Genomic DNA, 25,600 nt, shown 5'->3' with positions numbered 1-25,600 from the left:
TAGATCCAGCTTTGTCACTGGTGACCCAAGTGGCATCAGTAACACAGGTACCTATTTTCCAGCTTTCGCTGGTTTGTGAGCTACAGGCATTCCTGTACAGTGTCAGCCTGGCTACAGTAATCTAGGCCAGTGTATCCCAACCTTGGGTCTCCAGCTGTTTTTGTTCTACAGTTCCCATCATCCCTGACCACTGGTCTTGCTAACTAGGGATGGTGGGAGTTGTAGTCCAAAGATATCTGGAGACCCAAGGTTGGGGAAACACCAGCCTAGGCTCTACAGACTCTGGGTTCTGGAGTTGGATTAGTGCAATAAGCTCTGTGTGGGGCTGCCCTTGATGATTTGGAGGCTGCAGCTGATACAAAATGCAATGGCCAGAGTGTTTACTTGTTCAGCTGCTTGGAGCCATATAACACTATTTCTGAAGAGTTTACACTGGCTGCCTATATGCTCTGAAGCCACATTTAAGGTGTTGATGCTTAGATACAAATACCTGGACAACAAAATTCAATTATCTGAAGGAGTGCCTCTCAGCATTGTCCTCCCCAGGCTTTAAGATCTCTCAGGGGAGCCTGGTGTTTTAGCTCAGGATGGAAACTTCTTGGTGGCGGCTCTTCAGCTGTGGAGTGTCGTTTCCCCCAAGGTTCAGCTGGTGCCAACATTGTTTTGTCCAACACCTGCCCCCCACACATATAGGAGCCACCACCTATAGGATCCCTCACTCATTACTTAGAAGCAGACAAAGGTCTAGGACTCAGTTTATCTTCTTCACATATGGCAGTGTACAAATAAGACAGAAGCTCCATGTGTGAAAGAGCCCTGAGAGCTAGGAAACTCTGAGATTTTCTGAAGTTCTCATAAAAATACAGTGGCATCACTTTGCAGACAACACCTTAGTCTTTCATGAAGTTCTCATTTAAATGTTCTTTGCATTATCACAGATTTAACAGTTTCTCAGTATTTTAAAGACTGACAAACTTAATGGTGCTAACAGCTGCATATCTGGACTTTTATTAGAACATTCTCTGATCTATATTTCTATATTATCTAGGTCAGTCTCTGCCTTCAGGCATAAATAAGCAGCTGCTCCTTATTTTTGTTGGCTATCCATATGTATATGGTTAATGTTTGGGCAGATATTTTGTGTCTGTTGAGCTTAATGTGGTTTAAAATATGCCATGTTGTAATTTCATGTTGCGCCCTGGTTTGTGTGCACTGAAGCTGTGGTCCTAGAAGGACTCAGTCTCATCTCTATAATTTGATGTCTTCAGGTACTGCTGAGAGACTTACTCTTATTGTCCTGGGTGGCCATCAGAAACAAAAATGCCCAGGTTTAGTAGCTTGTAACCTGGACAAGTTTAGTTGCCATGAGGAAAACTACCTCCTTGTGTCAGGTACTATCTGCTTGTGACTCTTGCACATCCTCTGAGTCTCCCAACCCCTGCCCCATATTTCTAGCTACTGGTGGTCTGCAGGAGGAAATCCACAGCACAATGGGGTAAATGACACAGTGAATCCTTGAAAATGGTACAAGCCAAGCAGGCATTGCTTCAACACAGGGCAGTAGGTTTTGGCAGCATCTCTCTGTTATCACAATCATCACATGTGCTCTAGCCTTTAGGTTGGCACCAGATGTGATACAAATCAGAGGGATGCCATCAAAACCAGCGACCATCCAGTGTCCTCCCTCCATTTCCCATAATGTTTGGTAAAGGAAACTTGTAGGGTGACATTGTGAGGTTCTGCATTTGCCCCTTCCCGCTTGGCAATATCAAGTGCATGCCATGAAGGTGCAGGGGCCACATGCAGGTTAGTCTTGTCTGTGTTTCCTTCTCCATTTATAAGGAGAAAATGGGGGGAACTGTTTTGCCTTGCCATTTTCAGTAATCATCTTTAATTGCTGCCTCAGAGTATGAATTACTGAAAAAACCTTGCCTCTGATAAAGGAACCTATAACTTGTTCTGGATTTTCATATATGTTGGCATTCATGATTGCCTTAAGATTAAAAAAAATTACTGTTGGCATTTGGTTCGTGTAGTCTGGACCAACACTGCACCAAAACTGGTGTGTGTGTGTGTGTGTGTGTGTGTGTGTGTGTGTGTGTGTGTGTTCTTATTTAAGTTTTGCAAATACCCACTGTTTATATTTTGTAGCCCAACAGGAATGCCGGGAAACAATGAGGCCTACAACCTAGGAATGGTGTCAAGCCACGTTCTAGAACCGCCCCATACAGATACGTTTAGCAGCATTTCCAGAGAAGGGACTTTAATGATAAGGGAGGTAAGTGGGTGGCAACTATTTTCTGTGAAACATCTTTGAGAGATTTTGTCTTTATAAGCTATGAATAATCGTTGCTCTGTGTATTCTAAGCACAAAGTGATTGATTAAATGATGCCTGTTAGCAGCTGATTAACATAATTACAACATCTAAACAAAAGATGTTTCTCCAAACTGCAAACAGCAATGAATACTGTAGGACGCAGCCAGGTTGTGTCTGGATTCTGATATTCTTCCATCCTGGCTTAAAGCAAGAAAAAACTCCCAAACCAAAGGATTTACACAAAGATTTACACCAGTAGAAGTGAGTTTGAAACCTAGCCCATTCACTTCCATAATTGCCCCTTCAGCCATCTGCTGAAGATTTCCAATTACTTTAGTTTAATTGTAGCTCTTTATCTGAACACCCTAATTGTGATGTCATGGCTTGTATTCAGGGGAGAAAAGAAAGACTCTTATAAAGTCAGTCCAGAGGCCAACAAATGGGACTTTTGTTTTATTTTGAGAAACATTTGCACCTATGCAGCATGGATGAATTACAGTGAAATATCTAGTGGTTATGGGGCAAGGCAGTGGGGAGCCAAACCCATAATATTTTGCTGAGAGTCACAACCCAAATCCTAAAACTGCCAGGAGCAAATAAACTTTCCTATTCAGCCTCCTCCTGAATAGGTAGCACAGCATGGCTCCTGTTCTTTACCAGTGTTGGCCATTGATAGCAATGCCACATTGCAGAGTGAGGTGAATAACCTTGCTATGAATGACAGGAGGTTAGATTGTATAAGGCATGCTGTAAGAAAACAAAAGAAGAAGAAAATTCACTAAAAATAAAGTGTTTGGGAAGGATAGGTAATTCAGAAAGACACAAGGAAGAGCTTCTGACATATCACCTTGAGGTCCAGTAGGTGCTGTCCATAGTACTGAAAGACTACCTTCCCCATCCTGATGTTGTCCATAAAACCAAATGGCCACATTTCGCACCCTGAGAAAACGGTCCATTGTTGTTGAAGCCAGCCATTGTTGCTGTCTGGGTGCAGGGGTTGGTAGTTTCAAAGCCAGCTAGCTGTGATTCTTCCACAGTGGGTTCCATTGCTATCATGGCGTGATCCCACTGAGCTTAGGTAATACAGTGGTACCTCGGGTTACATACGCTTCAGGTTATATATGCTTCAGGTTACATACTCCACTAACCCAGAAATAACGCTTCAGGTTAAGAACTTTGCTTCAGGATAAGAACAGAAATCGTGCTCTGGCGGCGCAGCGGCAGCGGGAGGTCCCATTAGCTAAAGTGGTGCTTCAGGTTAAGAACAGTTTCAGGTTAAGAACGGACCTCCGGAACGAATTAAGTATGTAACCAGAAGTACCACTGTAATGGCTAATATTGCTCCCCAACCAATTACAGCTGACCAGGAAATGCATAATACATTCTATAAAATAGGCTAAGGAGATGTTCAGAGGCTGAAGCACTACAGCAGTCAGGCCACATGACCTGCAGAGGTCAAGAAGGGGAGGAAAGAAAGGACCTAAAAGGCTGGGAGATTAATGGCAGATCCCATGAACTTGATGGGGTGGGACAGAACCCTGTCTAGGATACTCAAACAACTGTGGCTGGTTTTTCTCCCTGAAGTGTAAATGTCTCTTTAGCCACAGTCATAGACACAGGGCCAAGGTATTTGTGACAGCAGCAGATCCATGTGTTTAAAGGAGAATCTGCTATAGTTCTGTAGGGAAAGGGACGGGGAGGTCCTGTTTTAAGGAATAAATAGGCTGCTTGGAGGAAGGAAATTGAGCCCTCCTCCTTCCTGCAGCTTCCCTCCCTGTGCTTTTCTTTCAACCAGGCACATATTTTGTATCGCGTCCCAACCCTTCAGAGCAGATTTTCCAAGGACACAAGGAGTTGTTGGAAGTTGCTTCTGCCTCATCCAGTTACTGGAACATCCCATCCTGCATTGCAGGGGGTTGGGCTAGAGGTTCCTCGGGGTCCCTTTCAACACTGCAACTCTATGATTCTATTAGCAGAACTCTGTTTGGGATACTCTTGCCAGCAAAAGCCTGCTTAGGATGTGAGGGTGGTATTCCAGTAACTCAATTACTGCTAGCGCAACAAGATTCCACCCCATCTCCTCCCCTGTGAGCACCCTGCACCCTCCCCAAACCTGCTCCAGAGCAGACACCCTAGAACAGATTTAGGATGTGCACAGGAGGAGGAGAGGGGGAGAAAGTCCTGTTGCGGTAGCAGAAATCCTTGAGCTGACGGACGCCTGATTTAGTACTGCACTGGACATGACCCTAAGCCATTGTTTGGAGTGTGGAAAAGTGGATTCATGCCTAATTAATGCACTCCTTGTTTGTGAAATAGTCTGAAAGTGACCTTAAACCTGATAGACCTTAAGAAACAAGCTGTGATGAGTGCCATGCAAGGTGTTTGCAGTTTTGGAATATAAATCATTCTTTGCCACCTGATTAAGTTGAGAGTGTCAAGAATTGTGCAGATGCTGCTTGTGGAGCCTGGGGTAATCTCTTTCAGGTACATTACCCTGCTTGGGCCTGCCCTTAATAGGTGACACATTAGACATAAACAGCAGGTTGCTGACAATTTCTGCCAGGCTTGTAATTCAGCAAAAGAAGCATCCGCGGTGACTTTAGCAATGGAGACAAGTCAGTCTGTTTTGTCAGCTGCCTGCAAAGGCAGAGACCAGAAGAGGGAACAAAGTGAGGTTGGTTGTTTTTTTGCTGGATTATAAAGCATTTCCCAAGTTGCAGATGGAAGATTTTCTGTTCTCCGTGGAGACACATAGCTCTCGCTGATGCTAATGCGAGCTTTGCGTGCCTGTCAGGACAAAAAGATCTGTTAAGTCGTGCAGGGGGAAAAGCCGAGGCTGTTCGCTGCTGCCTTGAGTCACATAAACTTACAGTAGCCCATTTGAAAAGGGCACAAGGTGGAAAAGTGCCTCCTGGCTCTCATGACGTCAGAATACTGCAAAGTGGGGCTTGCAAAGTGGGCACATGCCACATATCTGTCCCCCGATGGCCATGCCGAAAGGTAGCGTCTGTGTTTCTACTTCAAAGTAGGTGTCAGTGGGGAGACTCAGGCAACCTGCTTAGGCATAACCTAGATACAGGACAATATGGAAACCACCAAAGGTCCCGTAACACCATGGCAGTTATTAAAATAATGCTAAGTGATGTAATGCTTTCTCAATAATTAAACATGTTTTCAGTGTGGTAGATGGAAACCCAGCTTCTAATTGGCCCTGTCCCTGTAGCCAAGAGCATGCTAACAATGCACATTCAGCCATTGGGCTGGTTTGCACATATTAATGATCCTGTCTTAATGATCTGAGGAACAGGCCATGTGCTCTTGCACTCATGCCTCCCGACATACCAGATTCAGTACTTCTACCATGATTCTGTAAAGCACCGTTTTACAGAAACAGGAAGGCGTTCTTCACAAGCAAGGCTTAGACCAGCTTTTCCTTTAAAAGGTCTGTGGCCCAGTTCAGGTATACAGCAGTCCCCCTTTCAGTTGCCTGTGGGAGCATGTAGTTTAGGGCTGTAAGTGAAGATCACGTGGAAAGCTCTGCATGTGGCAACATGTGGTTAGTCCACATACGGCATGGCCCTTTTTCAAGCTGCTGTGATTGTACAGATAGAGCAACTACATGCACAACAACTTGTGTAGAGGTTGCAGGTCATCCCATCATCTCCGCACCGTTTAGTTTGTGGGTCTTTAAAATACCTAGAAACTGTTAAATCTGTGATAATGCAAACAACATTTAAGTGAGAACTTCATGAAAGACTTAAGATGTTGTGCACTTCTACAGGCGGGTGCTGCAAAGCATCTGGCTCAAATATAAAAGCGATATAATATCTGCATTCTGTCCCGCTTTTGATAGCATTCGCCTGTGGTATAAATAGTACGGAAGGGGCTCAGGTGTGCTGTTTAGCCTTGTAGTCTTAACTATTAATAACCATTCTTCTGTTGATGAACAAGGATGCCCTCTTCTTCCAAATGTGCTCTGTGTTTCATTCCCTCTAAATTTCTTCAGTGGAGATACGTAGCTGCTTGCTGAGTCCGTGGGTCAAGAGGACAGCCAAGTCAAGGGCTTGTGTCTGTGCTTGCTTGGCTACATGAGTTAATATGTTACTCTTGGGGTTTCTCTCTCTCTCACTCTCTTCTCTTCTTTATAACTTGTGTCTCTGCAGACTTCTGGGGACAAAAAGCGCTCTGGCCACACAGCCAGCAATGGCTTTGCCGGCCATGTCAATCTTCCAGATTTGGTGCAACAGAGCCACTCACCTGCCAGCACACCAACTGAGGGTCTGGGCCGAGCCTCCACCCATGGTCAGGAGATGGACTCAGTGGCAGAAGTAGGTAGCACCAGGGTCCTCTCGGCTCAGGACCTGCTCCCTTTCTCCACCTTTGCTTTGCAGAAACATACTTGGATCTTCTCCCCGCTTCTTGGCTATCATTCTGTGCTTAGGATTATATGCATGATGTTGAATTTCTGCTTTTAATCCATCAGCTGTTTAAAATGGTAGCAAAGAAGTAAGGGCATTTCTGGGTAAAAGCTTTCCTTAGCTGCAAATGCCAGAAGTGAAACAGGAAGTAGCTTTCATACAAAAGGCACCTGTTATTGGGGAGGGACCTGTTAGGATCGTCCTGCTCATGTGTAGGACCCTGGCAGAGACACATGCCCGACTGGCATGTTCTCTCCCTCCTAGTCAGTCGGGAGCGTCAAAAGCTTTCTCCAGCCCAAACACCACAGCGACTGATACCAAGAGGTATCAGCACATTTAGGGATCCTGCAGAGTATTAGCAGTTTGCGTAACAGAACCAATAGCTCAGCATTTTGGTTAATCTACTTTATTTACATATAATACACTTGGAGCATTCTGACTCAGCTCCTTCCTCTTTCTCATCAGACAGCAAAGAGAGAAAGAACAAAGGACAATAGTCCCACTTCACGGAACACGGTATTACCAAAACATCCTGTCTCTTGTCACTTCCCACACTGTGGAATGAAAACATATGCCGTCATGTGATAGACAACAATCTCATGACTGCAAACACAGAGCAAGAATCCTAACAGGACCATGTCTCAGCAGTAGAGCAACTGCTTGGCATGCGGAAGGTTCAGGTTCAGTTTGTGGCATCTCCAGGTAAAGCTGGGAATGCCCCCAGTCTGAAATCTGGGAGAACCCAAACCAGTCAGTGTAGACCAGGGTTTCTCAAACTTCCGACTCCAGCTGTTTTTGGACTACAACTGCCATCACCTCTAGCTACCAGGACCAGTGGCCTTGAATGATGGGAATTGTAGTCCAAAAACAGCTGGAGACCCAAGTTTGGGAACCCCTGGTTCCATTGCTGAGCTAGATGGACCAAAGGTCTTATTCGGTATGAGGCAGATTCCTAGGTTGCTGTTGTTTTTGCACAATCTGCTCTTCTTCTCCAATGCTGGCCATGCTAGTATGTTTGGACTGACTTCTATCCATGTCGACAGGTGTCTGGTATGCTGGCATTAAGCAGAATAATAATTGGAGAAAATCAGTATCTGGAAGGCATCCTGAATTAGTGTGATTCCCCTCAATTTGTTAAAGCCACACAGGGTTGTAGCAGAACCACAGGAGAGCAGAGGGCCTTCTCGGTAGTGGCGCCCGCCCTGTGGAACGCCCTCCCATCACAGGTCAGGGAAATAAACAACTACCTGACATTCAGAAAAAACCTGAAGGCAGCCCTTTTTAGGGAAGTTTTTAATGTTTGATATTTTTGTATTTGATTTTTGTTGGAAGCCGCCCAGAGTGGCTGGGGAAATCCAGCCAGATGGGCGGGGTACAAATAATAAATATTATTATTATTATTATTATTATTATTATTATTATTATTATTATTATTTTCATGAACATCTCAACTTTTGTTTTATTTTTCAAAGAGCAGGTTTCTAGCCCTTAACAAAGGGGAAGACATGGTTGCACATATATTCTAAAAAGAGGGTTGGCAATGCCTATTAAATCTCCCGGAAGCCCAAAGTCAAACTCAGTGAGCTTTACCTACGTAACTCCTTGAATTGCCCTTCCCCGTAGCTTAAAGAAGCAAAGTAAATCTGCATGTAATTTATGCAGGCCTGTTTACAGATTGTGAGATGGCCATTGAGGCATTGCATCACCACATCTATCTCTTAATAAAACCTCAGGAGGTCTAAATATTCCGCTAAACGTTCACTCGTGAACTCATTAATGCAATCCTTTTCTTCCCCAGTTAAGAGATAGTGCTAGCTTTTCCTGGAAGCCCAAGTGGTGCCCTCAGAAAACTGCTACCTTATGTGTACATTGAAAGAGAAGGAGGCTCTTTCATGAGGCTGGTTATCTCTTTACAGCAGGGAGGCTAGGCAGTTATCTAGGGTGACAGCTGCGTGGCTCCAGCACTCAACCTGGATCACAGACTTGGGTTGCTTTTGAAATAAAAGGAAAAAGCATAGAATAGTGATGATGGAAGGTGGGGCTCCCCCTCCCCATTTTTCTGGCTTCTTTCTATGATGATGATTTATTAGATTTATATACCGACCTTCATCACAAGATCTCAGGACGGTTCACGAGATAAAAATGCAAGGTAAAAGCACAAATAAATAGTTAAAACAAAAACAACAGAAGTCATAAATATAACATTGCTTGGGTAAATACCACAGCAGAAAAACAAGTGCCATGTCGTGGAGGAAACCCCTGCTTTTACACCATAGGGCTTACAGCTGTCAAGAAGTAAAGATCACAACCTTTGCCTTTGGATGCTAACGAAGAAGATTCTCAAAGGGGGGGGGGAGATGTAAATATTAGTAGTTCATTATTCTGGATTTCCTTCTAATCAAACCCAGCTCTGCTGTACTTAGCAACAAGGTTATGCTAATTTAAATTGATTATTACCTTTGCATCTTCACCAGTCATTAAAGCCAATTTCTGCCTTCTGCAGAACCATTTTAGGGATAAGGCATGGGTACTAGCTAAAGAATTGGTATTTTATACCTGGATCTTCCTACAGGCAAATACCATCCATTCTGCCACTGGACTACAACCCTTGCGCTTTGAATGTGTTATCTGTGTAGGTGTGAAGACAAAAACCTTATTATTACCTTCTTCTGATTAAATAATCTATTTATTTCTCACTGGATAGTATGGAATGGGAAGTAGCACAAAAGCATCTTTCACTCCATTTGTGGATACCAGAGTATTTCAGACCTCCCCTACAGATGAAGATGAGGACGATGATGAGGAATCATCTGCCACAGGTAGGGAAAGGCAATGGGAAATGCTTGGGGTGTAAGACACTTAGTCCTGTTCGCATATACTTAGGCAATTATCAGCTCTAGGAAAGAGCATTTGAAAACTCCTGCACATGCTGGCCTGGCAAGTGTTCATAACAGCTTACAGCTTCTATAGCATCATAGCAAAACATCCCTTCTACAGCGTGCTCAAATCTCCAATGTTTTCCCAGCAAGAATGAGTGGCTGGAAAGTTGTGGGCCACATGCCAGCATGGACTGAATTTTATTGTGGCCACTGCAAGCCAAAGTAACCTTAGTGGATGGAGACTCTATGGGCCAGATTCAACTACTCCATTCTACTAGTGGGGGCAGTACAAGTATCCCCCCCCCCAGCTCAAAGGCTACCCCTCCTATCCTGCATATCCACTACCTTCTCGGTAGTGGCGCCCGCCCTGTGGAACATCCTCCCAGCAGAGGTCAAAGAGATAAATAACTATCTGACATTCAGAAAATACCTGAAGGCAGCCATGTTTAGGGAAGTTTTTAACCTGTGATATTTTAATGTATTTTAATATCTGTTGGAGACCGCCCAGAGTAATAATAATAATTATTATTATTATACCACCCACAAATCCATTCTGATGGATTAGGGCATACCCAAAACATTGTGCCAGAGAGGAAAGGGGAGATGATTCCATCAGTCAAGTAGTCATGCTTGCAGTGGCAGAATGCAATCTTAACCCTAAATTGAGCTCCTCCTCCCTATATGTGCCAGACTCTGCAAGATTAGCTCAAATCTCACTTGAATTCACACAATCTCACTTGAATTTTCAGTCCAACATTTAAAAACATTAAATAACATAGAGGTACCCTGAGAGAAGTGGGAAGAAGAGATCGGGATGGCACATAGTTGGCCTCACCACCATGAGCATCCTGTCCCTGTCATGAGGTTGAAACTTGGTGGTGCTCCTCAAGCCCTCCGGCAAGGCTGGACTAACTGTGACATCAGGTTCACCACAGATCCAAGCAACTTTGCCCTGAAAGGGTTTCACAAACTTTTTGCAGCAGGCTGTGCAGCAGCTCTGTGCAAGATACTTGGCAGGAACCAGTGATACATAGCTTGAGTTCTCCTCTGCTGGGCAGATACTTAGTTCGAAGTACTGTAGTTTCCTCTGACTCCTTGCAGTGGTGCTGCATTCAGTGTGCAGACAGAAGCCAAAATCAACACAGTCTGGAAGCCTGTGCAGAATTCCAGTTGAACTGAGTTTATCAGTAACAGTTCCTCCATCAGTATGTTATCAGAGAGATATGGGGGAAAGCCACAGGAAGCAGCTCCCACAGAGCTAAAGAAACACATGTATTGGCCCTTGGTAGCTGATAAAATCCCCATTATGTATTCAGTAAAGCTGTTTCTGCATGTTTTCCTTTCCAGCATTATTTACTAGTGAGCTGCTGAGGCAAGAACAGGCCAAACTTAATGAAGCAAGGAAAATTTCTGTAGTAAATGTGAATCCCACCAACATTCGTCCTCATAGCGACACACCAGAGATCCGAAAGTACAAGAAGCGCTTCAATTCTGAAATCCTTTGTGCTGCTCTGTGGGGTAATCTGTTAATTATCTCATTGAATAGTAGAAATGCCATCTGCATGTTAAGATATATTTTGGTGCTTTTTAAGCGAGGCTCTGGCATAATACCAGTTGCTGAGGGGGTAGAAGCAAAACATTCTCTACTTAAGGTAGGGTGCTAAATAGCAGCTCTAGACACCTTTTTCCTGGGGTTGCTATCATGGCACCTGTGGATTCAGTGGCACTCTTGAAGACTTCCTCTGGTGTTCTTGAAGCCTCAACACCATCCCTACTTACTGCCCACTTGAAAAGTACAGAGAGCTGATGAAGGAAGCTGAAAGAGTACAGCTCCTTTCCATATCCCTGTGCTTTTGAAGGCTCAGATAGGCACCTGAGAGCATGGGAGGGAAAGGGGAGACATCTGGGGTACTGCAGGAGGAGAGAGAGAGAATGAGACTGGGGACATCCCCTGCCAAACAACCATCAAATCACATCTACCATCTGCTTCATTGACTGAATCATAAAAAACCTCAGATTGGGTGTTTCCCAGCACTGCCATAGTGCAGAAGCATGGCTCTGAGGCCCAGATCCTTACGGATCTTCACAGTTTTCACAAGAGATCCCTCAAAACCACCATCAAGTCACAGGTCACCTCTTTCTATGCAGATGTGCTCTGTGATTTGTTGGTGACTTTGCTGTCATCCTATACAGAAATCATTATGATTTATGGGAATCCATGCTTTGGACCAGTGTTTTTATGGTGCTGGCAAGAGCAGATGGGAGCCTGATTCCCTGGATAGCAGGGAATCATTGTGAGTAAGTGAAGTCAGAGGTAAGGAAGGAGTTCAAATAGCCCCATGTGGGGAGGGGTTCACAGGACTTTACAGGCAAGGCCTATCCCACTTCAGTGACCATGTCTCCCACCTTCTGAATGTTAAGAGTGTGTCATAAATGCCAATAGATCTCCTCTACCAGGGAACCAGTCAAGGCCCCAACCCCATGAACGAGGTCTGTGCACATCCATCACCATCTAAAACTCTCTGAGCACAAACATTGGCAAAAGACAGGGCTAGTCCACATAGTCCCTCATCCCTTCAACATGTGGGGTGGTTCCGACCTTCATTGGGAGCCCTTGGTTTATTCCTTTTAATGTTAAGTAAAAATGTCTCCATTCTCCTTAATTTCATCTGCTTCCTCTGCTTGCTCATCGTGCAGGTGTGAACTTACTGGTGGGAACAGAGAACGGGCTCATGCTATTGGACCGCAGCGGACAAGGGAAGGTGTACAACCTGATCAACAGGAGGCGGTTCCAACAGATGGATGTGCTAGAAGGACTCAATGTCCTTGTAACAATCTCAGGTATATCTGTGAGCATGCATCAGTGTTTTCATTTTGCTATTGGTTTCTGACAGCCCAGTCTTGAAGTGCAGGGGATGGTGCACGGCACACCTAGGGGGAGGAGAAGGCGGAAGGTCCTGCTGTGCAATTGAATTTTGTTCTGCTCACGCAATTATTTAGTTGAATACCACCCTTATTTTTTATTTATTAAACTTGTTAGTTATTTGTTTCAAAACGTTGTGTAAAAATGCATCATAATATAGATACATTCACACAAAAACGCTTGCAAGCCACAAAAATATACAAACACTGGCAACCCCAGGAACAGCAGCAGAAAGCTTTAGCAGCATGCTAATAGCAAAACAACATATTCATAGTTCACCCAAAGCCTGGGGGAAATGTTTGGGTTTTTTTAACCTGGTGCCAAAAAGTTGTCAGTGAAGGTGCCCGGCGGACCTCAGTGAAAAGAGTATTCCATAAACGGAGCCACAACAGAAAAGGCCTTCTTCCTTGTCATCATCTGAACATTTCTTTTAAAACTCCCTAAGCGCACTGACTTCTAGTGCTCAATTACTTAAACATATTTTTACAGCAATATTGTCAGGGAACTGTCCCGGCACAGTGCAAGGTGGTGGAAGGGCTCTCATGATGCTACAGAGAGCCCCGGTCCCACCTGACCAGCAGCACCTCTTCTGGCAGCGGAGGGAGCAGCAAGGCTTCCAGCGGGGAGGGGCATGCGTTTCAGGGAATGGAGGGTAGCAGTTCTGAGAATGCTGGAAAGACCCTGCACTCCTCTAGTCCAAGGGACGATGGAAGAGACACGCAGCTTCTGTCGCCCCAAAGGTGCCAAGGGGTGAAACGAAAGGATGGGAGGCGGGGGTTTCGTATACCGAAGCTCTTTTGTTGGGGTCAGAACCAGAAGGGGCCATTCCCGGATTCTGCTGACGCTCGATACAGACATGAACTTATTAGCTCTGCATTGTACATAGTTTGCACAATAAAACTATTAAAGGAAACTCTGAGTTTTGCCTGCTTACTCATGAGCAACTAACCGAGGACCTTACAAAATATTATTCTTTATACTTGTCTGTAATTTTCAGCCAACAGAGGTTGGCATGCTTATATATGTTTTCATGCTTCATCTAACAAAGATTTCTCTTTTTAAAACCCACCCTTCCATCTGAAAGGCCTTACCTCCAGACAGACAGTTAACAATAATACCAATGAGCTCAATTATAAGACATTTTAGCGTACAGGAAGACAACAGGAACGCATGCAGAAATTAGTTTCATTCATATGGCTTCAGTTTAGGTGCGAGATTAAAGTTCCAATTAATATTTCCAAAATTAGCTTTCCTCAACAGAAAAGAATGCAATAGACAAGGTGGCATCAAACAATGTATGGGTAGGATAAATGGCATAAAAAGCCCTGTGTAGATGTATTAGTATCAGAGTTGATCCAATGATGGATTGTATCTTTATCGGTTCCATGTTTCAACAGGAAAGAAGAACAAGCTACGAGTGTATTATCTTTCATGGTTGAGAAACAGAATATTACACAATGACCCTGAAGTAGAAAAGAAGCAAGGCTGGATCACTGTAGGAGATTTGGAAGGCTGCATACATTACAAAGTTGGTAAGCACAAGACCATATGCATAAGTGCAGTATCACACTAGCAGGAAGCTCTCTTAATGCTAGGCATGGTCAAAGGTGCTTGGGGACTGTGAATATCCTTGTGCTGATTCCTGCTATTCCCACAGGAGGAGTAAAGAGTCCGCCTTCGTTGCATAGTCAAAAACAGTGAATATTGCATAAAATGCTTGATACCTTTTCTTTGATGCCTTTCTATGGCACTAAATCAACCATGGAGAAAATAGTTATGCCTAAGCATGACTCTAACTATGCTCAGAGTTGGAGGTATGGTGTTGTCTAACCATCCCTGGGCTTATTTAATAGTGGAACAGACCCCAGCATATATTAATGTGGTCCACAAGTTCACCCCATCTGATTATTTATGAATATTGCATGGATTGGGCATACATACAGAATCACAGAATTTGAGAGTTGGAAGGCACCCGAGTAATTATCTAGTCCAACTCCCTGCAATGCAGGAATCTCAACTAGATCATACATGACAGATGACCATCCAACCTCTGCTTAAAACCCTCCAAGGAAGGAGAGCCCACCTCTTATGGGAGTCTGTTCCAATGTTGAACAGCTCTTATGGACAGGAAGTTCTTCCTGGTGTTTAGTCAGAATCTTCTTTCTTGTAACTTGAATCCTTTGGTTCGGGTCCTGGCCTCTGGAGCAGGAGAAAACAAGCTTGCTCTATCCTCCATGTGACAGTCCTTTAAATATTTGAAGATAGCTATTACATCTCACCTCAATCTCTCAGCATTGGACTGGTGGTCATTCATGGACTTTTGCTGCAGTGTGATGTCGGATACACAGGTGTGAAGTGGAGCCAACCATGGGATGAGCTGGGATCATCCATCTTTCCCGCTACTCCTAGGCTGCATACAGTTAATGTCTGAATAGGACTAAAGTGCAATATCATTCAAAAAGCTAATAAACCAGTGGTTCGTTTTCTTCTAGATGTTCAGAAACCATCTCCCTCATGTATAACAAAACTAGATTTGGGGGAGCCCTAAATCAAGAGTGATTCCACTAACAGTTGTTTTCTAAGAACTTTAGTTTCAAAACTAGTAGGTTTTTCCAGGCTTAAACCAGCTACAGTGAAAAAAATGTATATTGAAGGGAAAGCATCTAATTAAACGAAGTTCCATTGGATGGCTCACACATACAAATTTATCACTTGCTGAGTCCACCACTAGCTGGCTCTTAGCACATGTGAATAAGCCAAGAAAGTCAACCACCAGTTAGAGCTTTGTATTGCTTCACATCATCTGAAAGGCAAAGCTTTTCAAGCCAATCAGTTTGTATATTCAGCTGCCAGTCACCAAGTGTTCATGTATGAATTCTTATATTCACCTTATATATGAAGCAGTTTTGTGCCTAATGTTTCCCAGTGGACATAACTAATATAAGATTCCCATATGCTTTTGGTACTAGAATAAGAATTTGCACAAATGTCAGCTATATCATATCAAAAGGTGGGTAGTAGCCAGTGTGCTCCAGTAACGGTATGAAATCCCCTGTGATCCTGCAGTGAAATAAATTATTTTTCCTGGTATTGGGTGGAAAATAAGGGTGTGTTTATTGCCACGGTCCTAAATGCTTACATTTCAAAATATTACTTGAAGTCTTTGATTTTATGTATATTCACTCAACACAATTAAGTTATTGAGGTTATGCTTCTTGATTAATTGTTCTTTGTTGAAAAGTACTAGAGAATAGCTGTGAAAACGGAACATTGCAAAAGCTTTATTGATTAAGAAAGAAAAACATACCATGCAATCATTTTCCTTTTGGCTTAGCAGGCTAAAATCTGGTAGATCAAAATTTGAATCAGATGATTTATTTATTTATTTATTTATTTATTTATTTATTTATTTATTGATAGGATAGTAGGGAAGGGTCACATTGCCATATTATTCATCTCAAATCCTGTGAGGTTAGTTTCCTCCCAGACACGCATGCTCTTTCCAAAATACCTGCACTTGCGTTGGTGGTGGTGAATCTCTTCTGAACTAATGTCGTAATTGGAAGCATGAGTGCCACCATCTTTAATTTGCTGCAGTGGTGGTGTGGCAGCCATGCTGTGTCACATACATGCAAGCAAACACAAGATGGCTGCGCCTGTAGCTAGAAAGCACCATCCAGAACTATGAAGAACCTCAAATCAGTCCAAACTATCAGGGGAATTTGCCATTTGGCCTGTTCTTAAAGACAATACTTCCACTGACAATATGGTTTCAGCAGCTCTCCCTTGAGATTAAATCATTCGGTTTTGTCTTGAGTGAATTGGATGTTTTAAAAATTTAGTTTTATTTCAATTTTAGTGAAATATGAGAGAATCAAGTTCTTGGTGATTGCCTTAAAGAATGCTGTAGAGATATATGCTTGGGCTCCTAAACCATATCACAAGTTTATGGCATTTAAGGTATGTTTTGTGTTGTTACAAAAATATTAGCATTATTCATACATTTGTTCATGTTTTTTATCACAGATAAGAAAATCTGTCATTCACTTCTGTTATCTATTCATCTGTGGCATAACAAGGAACTTAACCTATATCTCTCTGTGCGGCAAACCTCTGCAAAATTGTTAGAGCTGGTTCTTATTCCCATGTTAGACATGCCAGCACATTCACAAAGACCACAGATGGTTATGAACCAGTTCAGATGTGTTTATAGAACAACAACCTCCTGGTGCCCGCCAGATGTTTGGGACAACAACTCCCATCAGCATAGAGGGCTGGGGCTTATGAAAGTTGCAGTTGAAAACATCTGGAAAGCTCCAGTTTGGGGAAGGCTGGACTAGAGCCACTGTGTGATGCATAAATAAAATCACATCATCTACCCTGACAGCCAGGTGGGCCTGTCCTGCCAATGGGCCTATGAGGAATCTCAACTAAAGCATCCATGACAGATGGCCATCCAACCTCTGCTTAAAAACCTCTGAGGGTATCCATTCCACTGTCAAAACAGCTTTCTCTCAGAAAGTTCTTCCTGGTATTTAGTCAGAATCTCCTTTCTTGTAACTTGAAGCCATTGGTTCAGTTCCTTTTCTCCAGAGCAGGGGAAAACAAGCTTGTTCCATATTCCATGTGACAGCTCTTTAGATATTTGAAGATGGCTATCATATGTCCTCTCAGTCTCCTCTTATCCAGGCTAAACATGCCCAACTTCCTCAACTGTTCCTCATCAAGGCTTGGTTTCCAGACCCTTGATCATCTTGGTCACCTTTGCACATGTTCTAGCTTGTCAATATCCTTCTTAAATTGTTGCACCCAGATGTAATTTCTACATTCCAGTCACGAGTCTCACCCCACCAGGTTTCAGTAATGCCTATCAGGTCATATTTGACATCCTGTACTAAAATCTCCAGTCCATCTTGCTTGTTTGCCGTACTCTGCATTTGTGTAGAGAGAAATAAAACCATGAGTCATTCCCTTCAGTTGCTTCCTTCTTGTAGTTTCCTGCCCTTTAGCAGGTTTCTGGAGAACCACGTCAGTTTCCTGTGCACCAATGAAGCCACTTTCTCTTTTGTCGTCTATTGTTTTCTCCCTCCCGTCATGATTTAGTGTAATATTCTCCTGATCAAATTTGTAAGACTCTTAGCAAACACATTTTTGCCAACCGCTCTGAGATGCAACCCATCTCTTACCAAAAGTCCTTCCTTAAGGAAGCGGACACCATGGTCCAAGAAGCCAAACCTTTCCTGATGCACAGCCAGTGGTTTACTTCCAGTATTTTCCTCTCTCTTCCTGGGCCACAACCTTCAACAGAAACAAGTGATAAAAAAACACCTGTGCCCCAAGGCCCTTCAGCTTCCTACACAGAGTCTCATGGTCCCTTGCTATACGTTGAATGCTGTGTCTGGCAGTATTGTTGCACCCACATGAATCAGAAGGAAGGGGTTGTGGTCAGCGGGTTTTATAAGACTTCTGTGTCATAATGTGAATTTTTCCACCTGGGAGACAGCATACCTCCTGGGACATCCTGTTACCTCCACACACAGCTACCTCTGTCAGCTGCTATCACCACATATCTCTTCCTCCGGGAGTAGCAGATATCATTCTGAACGCTGAACCTCCCACAGCCACCTCTGTATGTTATGAGGTCTGCATAACATACTTGTTCCTCTGGCCCAGAATCGGTGTCCAAGGTGAGGGCATGGAATCGATTTTGCAGCTTCAGTGACACAGCATGTCTCCTGACAGTCCTGCTTCTGTGTGTCATGTTGCTCCAGGCGTTCATCTCCTGCAATGGGTGATCTTCCTCCTCCCTAGTGACACCCCCCACCCCCATCACTCTGTTCCAGGACAGTCCATTCTGCTCTAGCAAGAAATTCCTCATCTTGCCTGATAGCTTGGATAGGTGTGCCTCAAATTGCTGTACCTTCTCTTCCAGCAAGGCAGCCAGCTTGCACTTCCTGCTGGTGTAGTTTTGCTCATTCTCAGGCAGGAAGATAAACATGGCACAGAGTTACAGTTCCCTGAAGAAGCTCCCTCATCATCCATGTCTCTTGGTTTTGTGTACACAGTAAGACAACACTCCGGACCTTCTCAAACTGTCCTCGCAAATGCCCCCGTTTGCAAGTCTTGGTCATGAGTTTCCAGAGGCTGCAATCAGCTAAATAGAAATGCCACTGGCTGCTAATTTCTCCCCCAAGTCACTTCCTCATTCAGCCTGCCTTTCTCTCAGCAGTAGTACCTGCCCCTCAGACCATGTGCTCTAGCAGAGCACACAGCCACAAAGTAAAACAGCTCAGACAACCCACCAGCCTTAATCCCAAAGACACAATCTATCTCTTCAGTTTCCTCCACTGATCATTTGCAGTCGCCCCTGTTTACAAGTCCCAGTTGCAAGCTCCTGGTCACAAGCTTCACCACAATTTCAATCAGATTTGACCCTGTTTTACTATGTGTTGGGTTCCAGCCCTGATGCTTCCTAACATTTTTTTTTTTACTTAAATGCAAATATAAAAATAATCCTACTGAAATAGGCATGCTGGCGAAAAGGGTTAATCCACGGTTTGGATACAAGATTCAGGGGGTTCTAATGTCCATCTCAAAGAGGTGAGCTTTACAAATCTTGAATTCTTTCAAACTTGAATTAAATTCAAAATTAGGGGAGAATTCCTGGATTATCCCTCTCCCAGACATCCTTGCAATCACCACCACCCCTTTCAAATTCCATTCACAAGCTGGGCTGGTAGCACCAACAATTGGAGTGGTAGAGCCACAGGGAGAGGGAAGTCTCTCACTTCTAATCCCACCTGGTGCTTTGTGCATTGCGTAAGAGCGCACCAGGACAAAAGCCCCCAGCTGCACTTGGGAAATGCAGCTTCCTGCTGCTTAAAAATTAAAGGCCAAACATTCCACTGACACTTTGCATCTTCTTGTAAGATACCAACAGGTGAAGAGCTAAATCAATGCCCTAAATATGTGAAAGATAACCTAGACAGCAAAAGCAACGAGGACACATTTTTAAACAGCAAATATAAAATACTCTTGTTCTTACCATAGCATGCTGTGCATTTATTTCATTTTTTTCCCCATACCACAAAATTGACTGAGGGGTTTTTTAAAGTCTTTTGCAGATCTCCAGCACAAACCATTGCTTGTTGACCTCACAGTAGAAGAAGGTCAGAGGTTAAAAGTCATCTTTGGATCACACACTGGTTTCCATGTTATCGATGTGGATTCGGGGAATTCGTACGATATCTATATACCATCTCATGTGAGTCTGAGGCAGCGTGGTGGTGCTCTGCAAACCTGATTATACAGTATGTATAACGTCTATTGAAACAGGGTCCTTGTTAAATTTCCTTTTTGGTGGGCACACCATAATGCGTAATTTGGTGAGTGTCTCGCATTCTGGAGGAGAAGGCTACTATGCCATGAATTGTCCAGGGACCTGCATGTTCTATGGGCTAAATGTGTTTATGGGTTGGTAGCAAACATTGGTTTGACAGTTTTCTGAGAGAAGTTAGCAAATGCTGAAGAGAGGCTGGTCTTTCTTTGTTGTCTGTAAACTTGATTCAATGCTGATTTGGGGGGGTTCTGTTCTGTACGCAGATTCAGGGCAATATCACACCTCACGCCATTGTCATCTTGCCCAAAACGGATGGAATGGAGATGCTTGTGTGCTATGAGGACGAAGGGGTGTACGTTAATACCTATGGACGCATAACGAAAGACGTGGTACTCCAGTGGGGAGAAATGCCCACTTCAGTAGGTATGTCAGTTCTTCCTCTTCTCCTTAGCTATCAATAAATTCAGTGTGAAGTGAGAATCCTAAGCTGCAGTTGGCTATTTTCCTAGATAATGTAGTCCTGTGCGTTTCCTGTGATGAAACCATCCGTGGCTTGAGCCTCCAGCCTTAGGACATAATCTATTACACATGGTAACTCCCTGCCAAGTGTGGCACGTGGTAAAAGTTGCTTTGGCCCAAATGGTTTCAGTTGCCATTTATTTGTTTTATTTCAGCCTACATCCACTCCAATCAAATAATGGGCTGGGGCGAGAAAGCGATTGAGATACGATCGGTGGAGACTGGGCATTTGGACGGAGTATTCATGCACAAGCGTGCTCAGCGGTTAAAATTTTTATGTGAAAGAAACGATAAGGTAGGTCTGCTCTCACAGCTGCACAGAGAATGATCTGGAAACAACTGATGGGAGAACATTTGATGCCCCTTATAAAAGCAATGTGGTCAAGCCATTAATAATGTTTTTAACACCTGCTCTGAGCCTTTGAGACAAAACAACAAGATAAGATGTGACATAACAAATAAGCAAAATGTGTGAATGAATGAGGAAATTAAACACATCCCATTTACAAATTCATATGATGATTTTACTGTTTAATAGATCAGGATGTTTCCTTCCCAAACAGGTATTTTTCGCCTCTGTGAGATCTGGAGGAAGTAGTCAAGTTTTTTTCATGACACTCAACAGAAATTCCATGATGAACTGGTAACAAGAGGGCCCTCGGGTGCTGACTTTGACACCAAGATTTTTTTAAGTTTGAAGAGCATTGGAACGTGTGGACTAACACTGTAGAGGCAGGTGAAGAAGATAATTGTGGAACACGTTGCTTCCTTCTGTGAACACACTCGCACTCACGCAGACACGCTCCAAGAATACGACACACCTTTCTTGTTGTGGTTTAGGAATGGAGGTTTACTCAAGGTCACAAGAATGCAACACTGTATTTGGGCAGAGATGGACAAATGCGCAAGAGTTTTAGCAGAATAAATCTCTTGGAAGTCTTCAGTTGAAACTGTGATAGAGCTGTGGGTCACACTGTTTCATTTTGTTTTTTAAACATTTTCCTTGTCCCTCTATTTGTACAAATGGGGACAGATCTAAGTGTCAAGCAGAGTCTCTGTTTTTAATTTTGTCTGCCTGCTAGCATCGAATATATAGTATGTTGTAAGGTTACCAATTAAAACTGGTGAGAGACAGCACAATAAATGTATCATTTTATCTTTGTGTTGGGAGGCTTTAACCATAGAGATGGTTAACTTTTGTAAAATCTTTTGCCTTTTCCAACATTTCTGTTTTACTTTTGCAAACAGGTCGACAAATTTCAAACGAGAGAATGAATTAGATCCACTACCACCCCGAACCCTTCCTTTTGGGAAATCTATTCTGAATGGCTAACCAACTAGCCTTAGATTATAATACAGTCAAGGTACAAATATATTTTTCTTGTCAACCTGTCAGTCTATACTTCAGTATGGATCTTCATATAATGGTGCTCATTGAGAGAAAAAGCGGTGCCATCCTTGGCAATCATTCCCAACTTTGGCCTTAGCATTTTCTTGCCTTTCTCTAAGCTGTAATACGGAAAGTATCACAATAAAATTGCAGGTTGAGAAACGAATTGAAATAGAGCAAGATTCTGAAGATTGGCTGGAAAGTGTACCTAACTGCATCCAACTTGGATGCATTGAGCCTAGGTCCAACCTACTCTGTACAGTTGTAATTTGCTTTTCGGGGAAGGGGCGGGGATGATCCTTGTAGATACTGGTGTGTGTTTTTTCCCTTCATTAAAATCTCCAGGAGCCAACAGCATTTAATCCTTTGGAAAACGGAAGCCCCAGTTGTTGATGGACATTCGCCCACTTCCTTGTCTGATGGTGTCCTGTTTTCCGAATATGAAAAAACTTCATGAGATCTTCATCCCGTGGTGCAAAGAATAGGAACATTGCAAAAGTGAGAGATAGCAGATTGGAAGGACAGTTTTGTTGGCCTAGGACCTGACACTTAGATTCATCTTTCTGCCTGTCCCTCTTTGCTGCCCACCTATATAGTGAACACCAATATGTGTGCAGATGTATGTATTTAGTTTGGGTTAACCTGTGTCCTTATATGCTTTGTTTGAATTAATTCCAGTTTTAAGGAAGTTATGTGCAACATTTCTACTATCTCCAAGCATGGATTCCCCATTAGTCAATGGATGTAACATAATTGGATCTGTGTTGCTGTTTTTAACCTACCTCATTTTATTTTTGTTTCAGTTAGCTTTTCCTCATTAGCTCCAGCAGACACCCAGGGAGTTTGACTGGCCAGCTTCAAAGTATTAAACAAGAACAGTGTCTTAAGTAATTAGCAGTGTTTGGCCAGTTCAGGCCTCTTTAAAAAGCAGAAAAGGACTCTCCTGCTGCCTTCTTCCAGTTTTTCCTTCAGTGGTTCCACAGTTCCCGTCGTACAGGCCAATTGATACCGCCAATGGCCACAATATGCATTGGCTGCCAGCAGATTTGTAATAGGGTTAGACTCATGCCAATGCACGGCTGGCATGAACCAGAGCCGTGTTGCGGAAGCCGCCATAATTCGCCCAATCGCAGTGGCTCAGAAAGAGTCGCTATAACTGTGCCAATCCCAGGGGCTGTGTGTACAGCCCCCACATGGAGACATGATCCCAGCAGGTTTGCCACAATCTTCCTTCTTTCTGTGTTCAACCTGAAGGGAGCCCACATCGGTGCCCTACCCCATGCCCTACCTCATTACTTAATGATACACTGGTGTATCAGGCTAAGTTTGCTTCTCCGTAGGATTTGAGCCCAGTTGGAGTCCTGCTATGATGCAGCTATCCAAGACTGCCTGCTTGAACAGTGCACCCTTGTCTTGCTTCTTACGCCAATATCCCTTTAAGAGCTCCTTGTGTTTGGTGGCTCTCCCCAAAAAGAAATAGGGCAGGGAGAATCATTGGCATCCATCTTTGTAGAAAGATACCGTTTTTGTTTCAAGCCCAGGAGTGAGGCTGCGAAGCTGGTTCCAGCCACTTGCTCTCCACTGCATTCACAAAAGGGGTAATAATTAAGAGTTGTCTCCAAAGCTGTTCTTACACAGAGTAGACCCATTAAATTTAATAGACATGGCTAACTTCAGTCCATTAATTTCAGTGGGTCTGCTCTGTGTAAAACTTAGTTGGATGCAACCAACTGGATTTTTATTTTTGCGTTTGGAATCTGCAGCCCTCTTACATTAACCTCTAAACAACAAATTACTAATTTGCAGTCTAAGTAAATATTTCCATTAGCTAACTTAATAAGCCTAATCTATGCATAATGAAAATGAGTAACCTCAAACAATACACTTTGACCCCATTGTTTTTTTCAAAGCCTTTCCTTCCAACACAGACAAGCGTTCATCCCATAGTCTCGCTTGCTGCTCTTGCAACGCAAGTGGCCTATTTTCAGCACCTTCCATCCTGATAAAGCTTTTACCAAATAAATTGATGGCTGAAGATTAGTTGATTCTGTTCACAACACTGGGATTTATGCAGACCCCACCAGAAGGCTAGTGCAGAGAATCGCAACACTGGGCACATAATTGTTCATGTTGCCATCTTACTGACTCCTTTACATAGGTTAACAAGAACGCAACCGGGTGACAGTTTAATTATTTGAGAGTTTAATTATTTGAGCTCTGATCTTTGACCAGTCTTTTTTCTCCAGTTCCCACTCCCAGCACATATGAAAGAAAATATTCTAGTTCTTTCCACATTTCTAGTATCCCAATGAGTAATTCGTATTAACCCTTTGTATTCCGACAGGTCATGTACCACCTGCCCATCAATTCATAACAATTTTCTCTTATCGTCGTTGTCAATGAAAATCTATGTGTGTTTTTTGCCAATTAAATTTTTTATTGAATTTCACCATTTTGTTTAACGAACTGACATCAAATTTAGCATCAAATTTAATACAGTACACTTTTAAAAGTTGACTCCCCACCATTCTTCCATGGTGTTTTTATTCTCAACCTTTTATGCTGCATTATACTTTTATCTATTCCACAATTCCTTCATTACAATTAGAATTATTTTTCTTCCGCAGCTCATATTTCAATCCTGCCTGCGATTCCATTTAACGTGATTATTTTCCAAATTGTCCAAATAAGGGTCTCATTCTTCCATATGAAATTCATCACTTGATCTCTTCTCTTGCTCTCACCTTTGCCATTTCCACGTAGTCCATTGTTTTCCAGAGGCATTCCCAGACTTCCACTGGGATATTCTCTCCAATGTTTTGTGCCTCTTTTATCATGTAATCCTTGATCATTTTGCTTGCCCTTTTCTGAACCCTGTTGGAGGTGCAGTATCCTTTTAGAGTTTAGGCAAGCAGAACTGTACACAGTATTGCAACTGTGCTCACACAATCAATTTATATCGCAGCCTTATGATACTGGCAGTTTAATTTTCAGTTCTTTTCCCCATTAGCGTGTGTGTGAAGTTAGGCTTCGTTTTGCCCCAATCTACATTTAGTGTACACTGAATCATATTGTCCAGTTTACTGCCCATCCACTCACTTTGGAGCACCTCAGAATCCCTTGAACAATCCACTCCTTATTTTCCCTGCAGTCATGAACGCACAGAAGGGGAGCAACGCCATGTGTTGATTGTGCCCCTCTAGGCCAAGGTCTGAAGGGGGAACTGCCTGCACTTTTGGCAGGAGTTGCATGAAGTAGACCAGGCTCCCTCTCAGACCTTTGCAAGATGGTTGGAGGTCAGAGGGCCATAGCTCACCACCGTGATGGTGGAAACATGCATTGTCGGGCCTCCTGATCTCCCTCCACACGTCAGTCCTCTACACAGAGTTCTAGATACGCTCTAGCACAAGAACCTTAGAATTGACAAAAGCCAGGTGTGTCCATAAACTAGACACTTAAACCTGCAAAGGTGGTGGTGGTGGGAACCCAAGAGACGTCTGCCACTACAGCGTGATATATTTCAAAATTTGTATGCTGCTTAGTCATCAAAACCTTTTAAGTGGTATACATAAAACAATATGAGATATACATTTAAAATACCTTATTAAATCGGATGCTTAAAAGCAAGTTGTTCAAAATGTAAGTATAAAATAAGCAAATAAATACATAAAAAAATAAAACAACATGTCAAAATCACATGTTTGGATAGGCTTGCCCTAACTTAACATGTTTTTAGGGAGTGCCAGAAACAGGCACCTGCCTAATAACATCAGTGAACAGGAAATTCCAGAGCATAGCAGAAACATTGATCCTT

At 43.1% G+C, this 25,600-nt stretch overlaps 1 protein-coding gene across 8 annotated transcripts in view; it reads left to right on the top strand.

Annotated features, from left to right (window-relative positions):
- The window catches only part of TNIK (TRAF2 and NCK interacting kinase), a 272,940-nt gene extending 248,705 nt beyond the window's left edge, over positions 1-24,235 (top strand). For 7 of the 8 annotated variants that reach the window (XM_033150660.1, XM_033150657.1, XM_033150659.1 and 4 more), the window contains 11 exons: positions 2,152-2,278; positions 6,482-6,646; positions 9,441-9,555; positions 10,963-11,133; positions 12,313-12,456; positions 13,936-14,070; positions 16,398-16,498; positions 19,653-19,802; positions 20,141-20,300; positions 20,552-20,691; positions 20,960-24,235. In XM_033150660.1, the coding sequence (XP_033006551.1) occupies positions 2,152-2,278; positions 6,482-6,646; positions 9,441-9,555; positions 10,963-11,133; positions 12,313-12,456; positions 13,936-14,070; positions 16,398-16,498; positions 19,653-19,802; positions 20,141-20,300; positions 20,552-20,691; positions 20,960-21,043 (1,492 nt within the window). In that variant the 3' untranslated portion in view covers positions 21,044-24,235. Of the gene's footprint in view, positions 1-2,151; positions 2,279-6,481; positions 6,647-9,440; positions 9,556-10,962; positions 11,134-12,312; positions 12,457-13,935; positions 14,071-16,397; positions 16,499-19,652; positions 19,803-20,140; positions 20,301-20,551; positions 20,692-20,959 lie in introns of those variants that run through there. The other variant, XR_004426687.1, reaches the window with a different exon arrangement.
- Positions 24,236-25,600: the final 1,365 nt, after the last annotated feature.

This window comes from Lacerta agilis, chromosome 5 (assembly GCF_009819535.1).
Source record: "Lacerta agilis isolate rLacAgi1 chromosome 5, rLacAgi1.pri, whole genome shotgun sequence".
NCBI lineage: Eukaryota > Metazoa > Chordata > Lepidosauria > Squamata > Lacertidae > Lacerta > Lacerta agilis.
The sequence above is the reverse complement of the archived record's forward strand: the minus strand, read 5'-3'. Positions and strand labels throughout refer to the sequence as shown.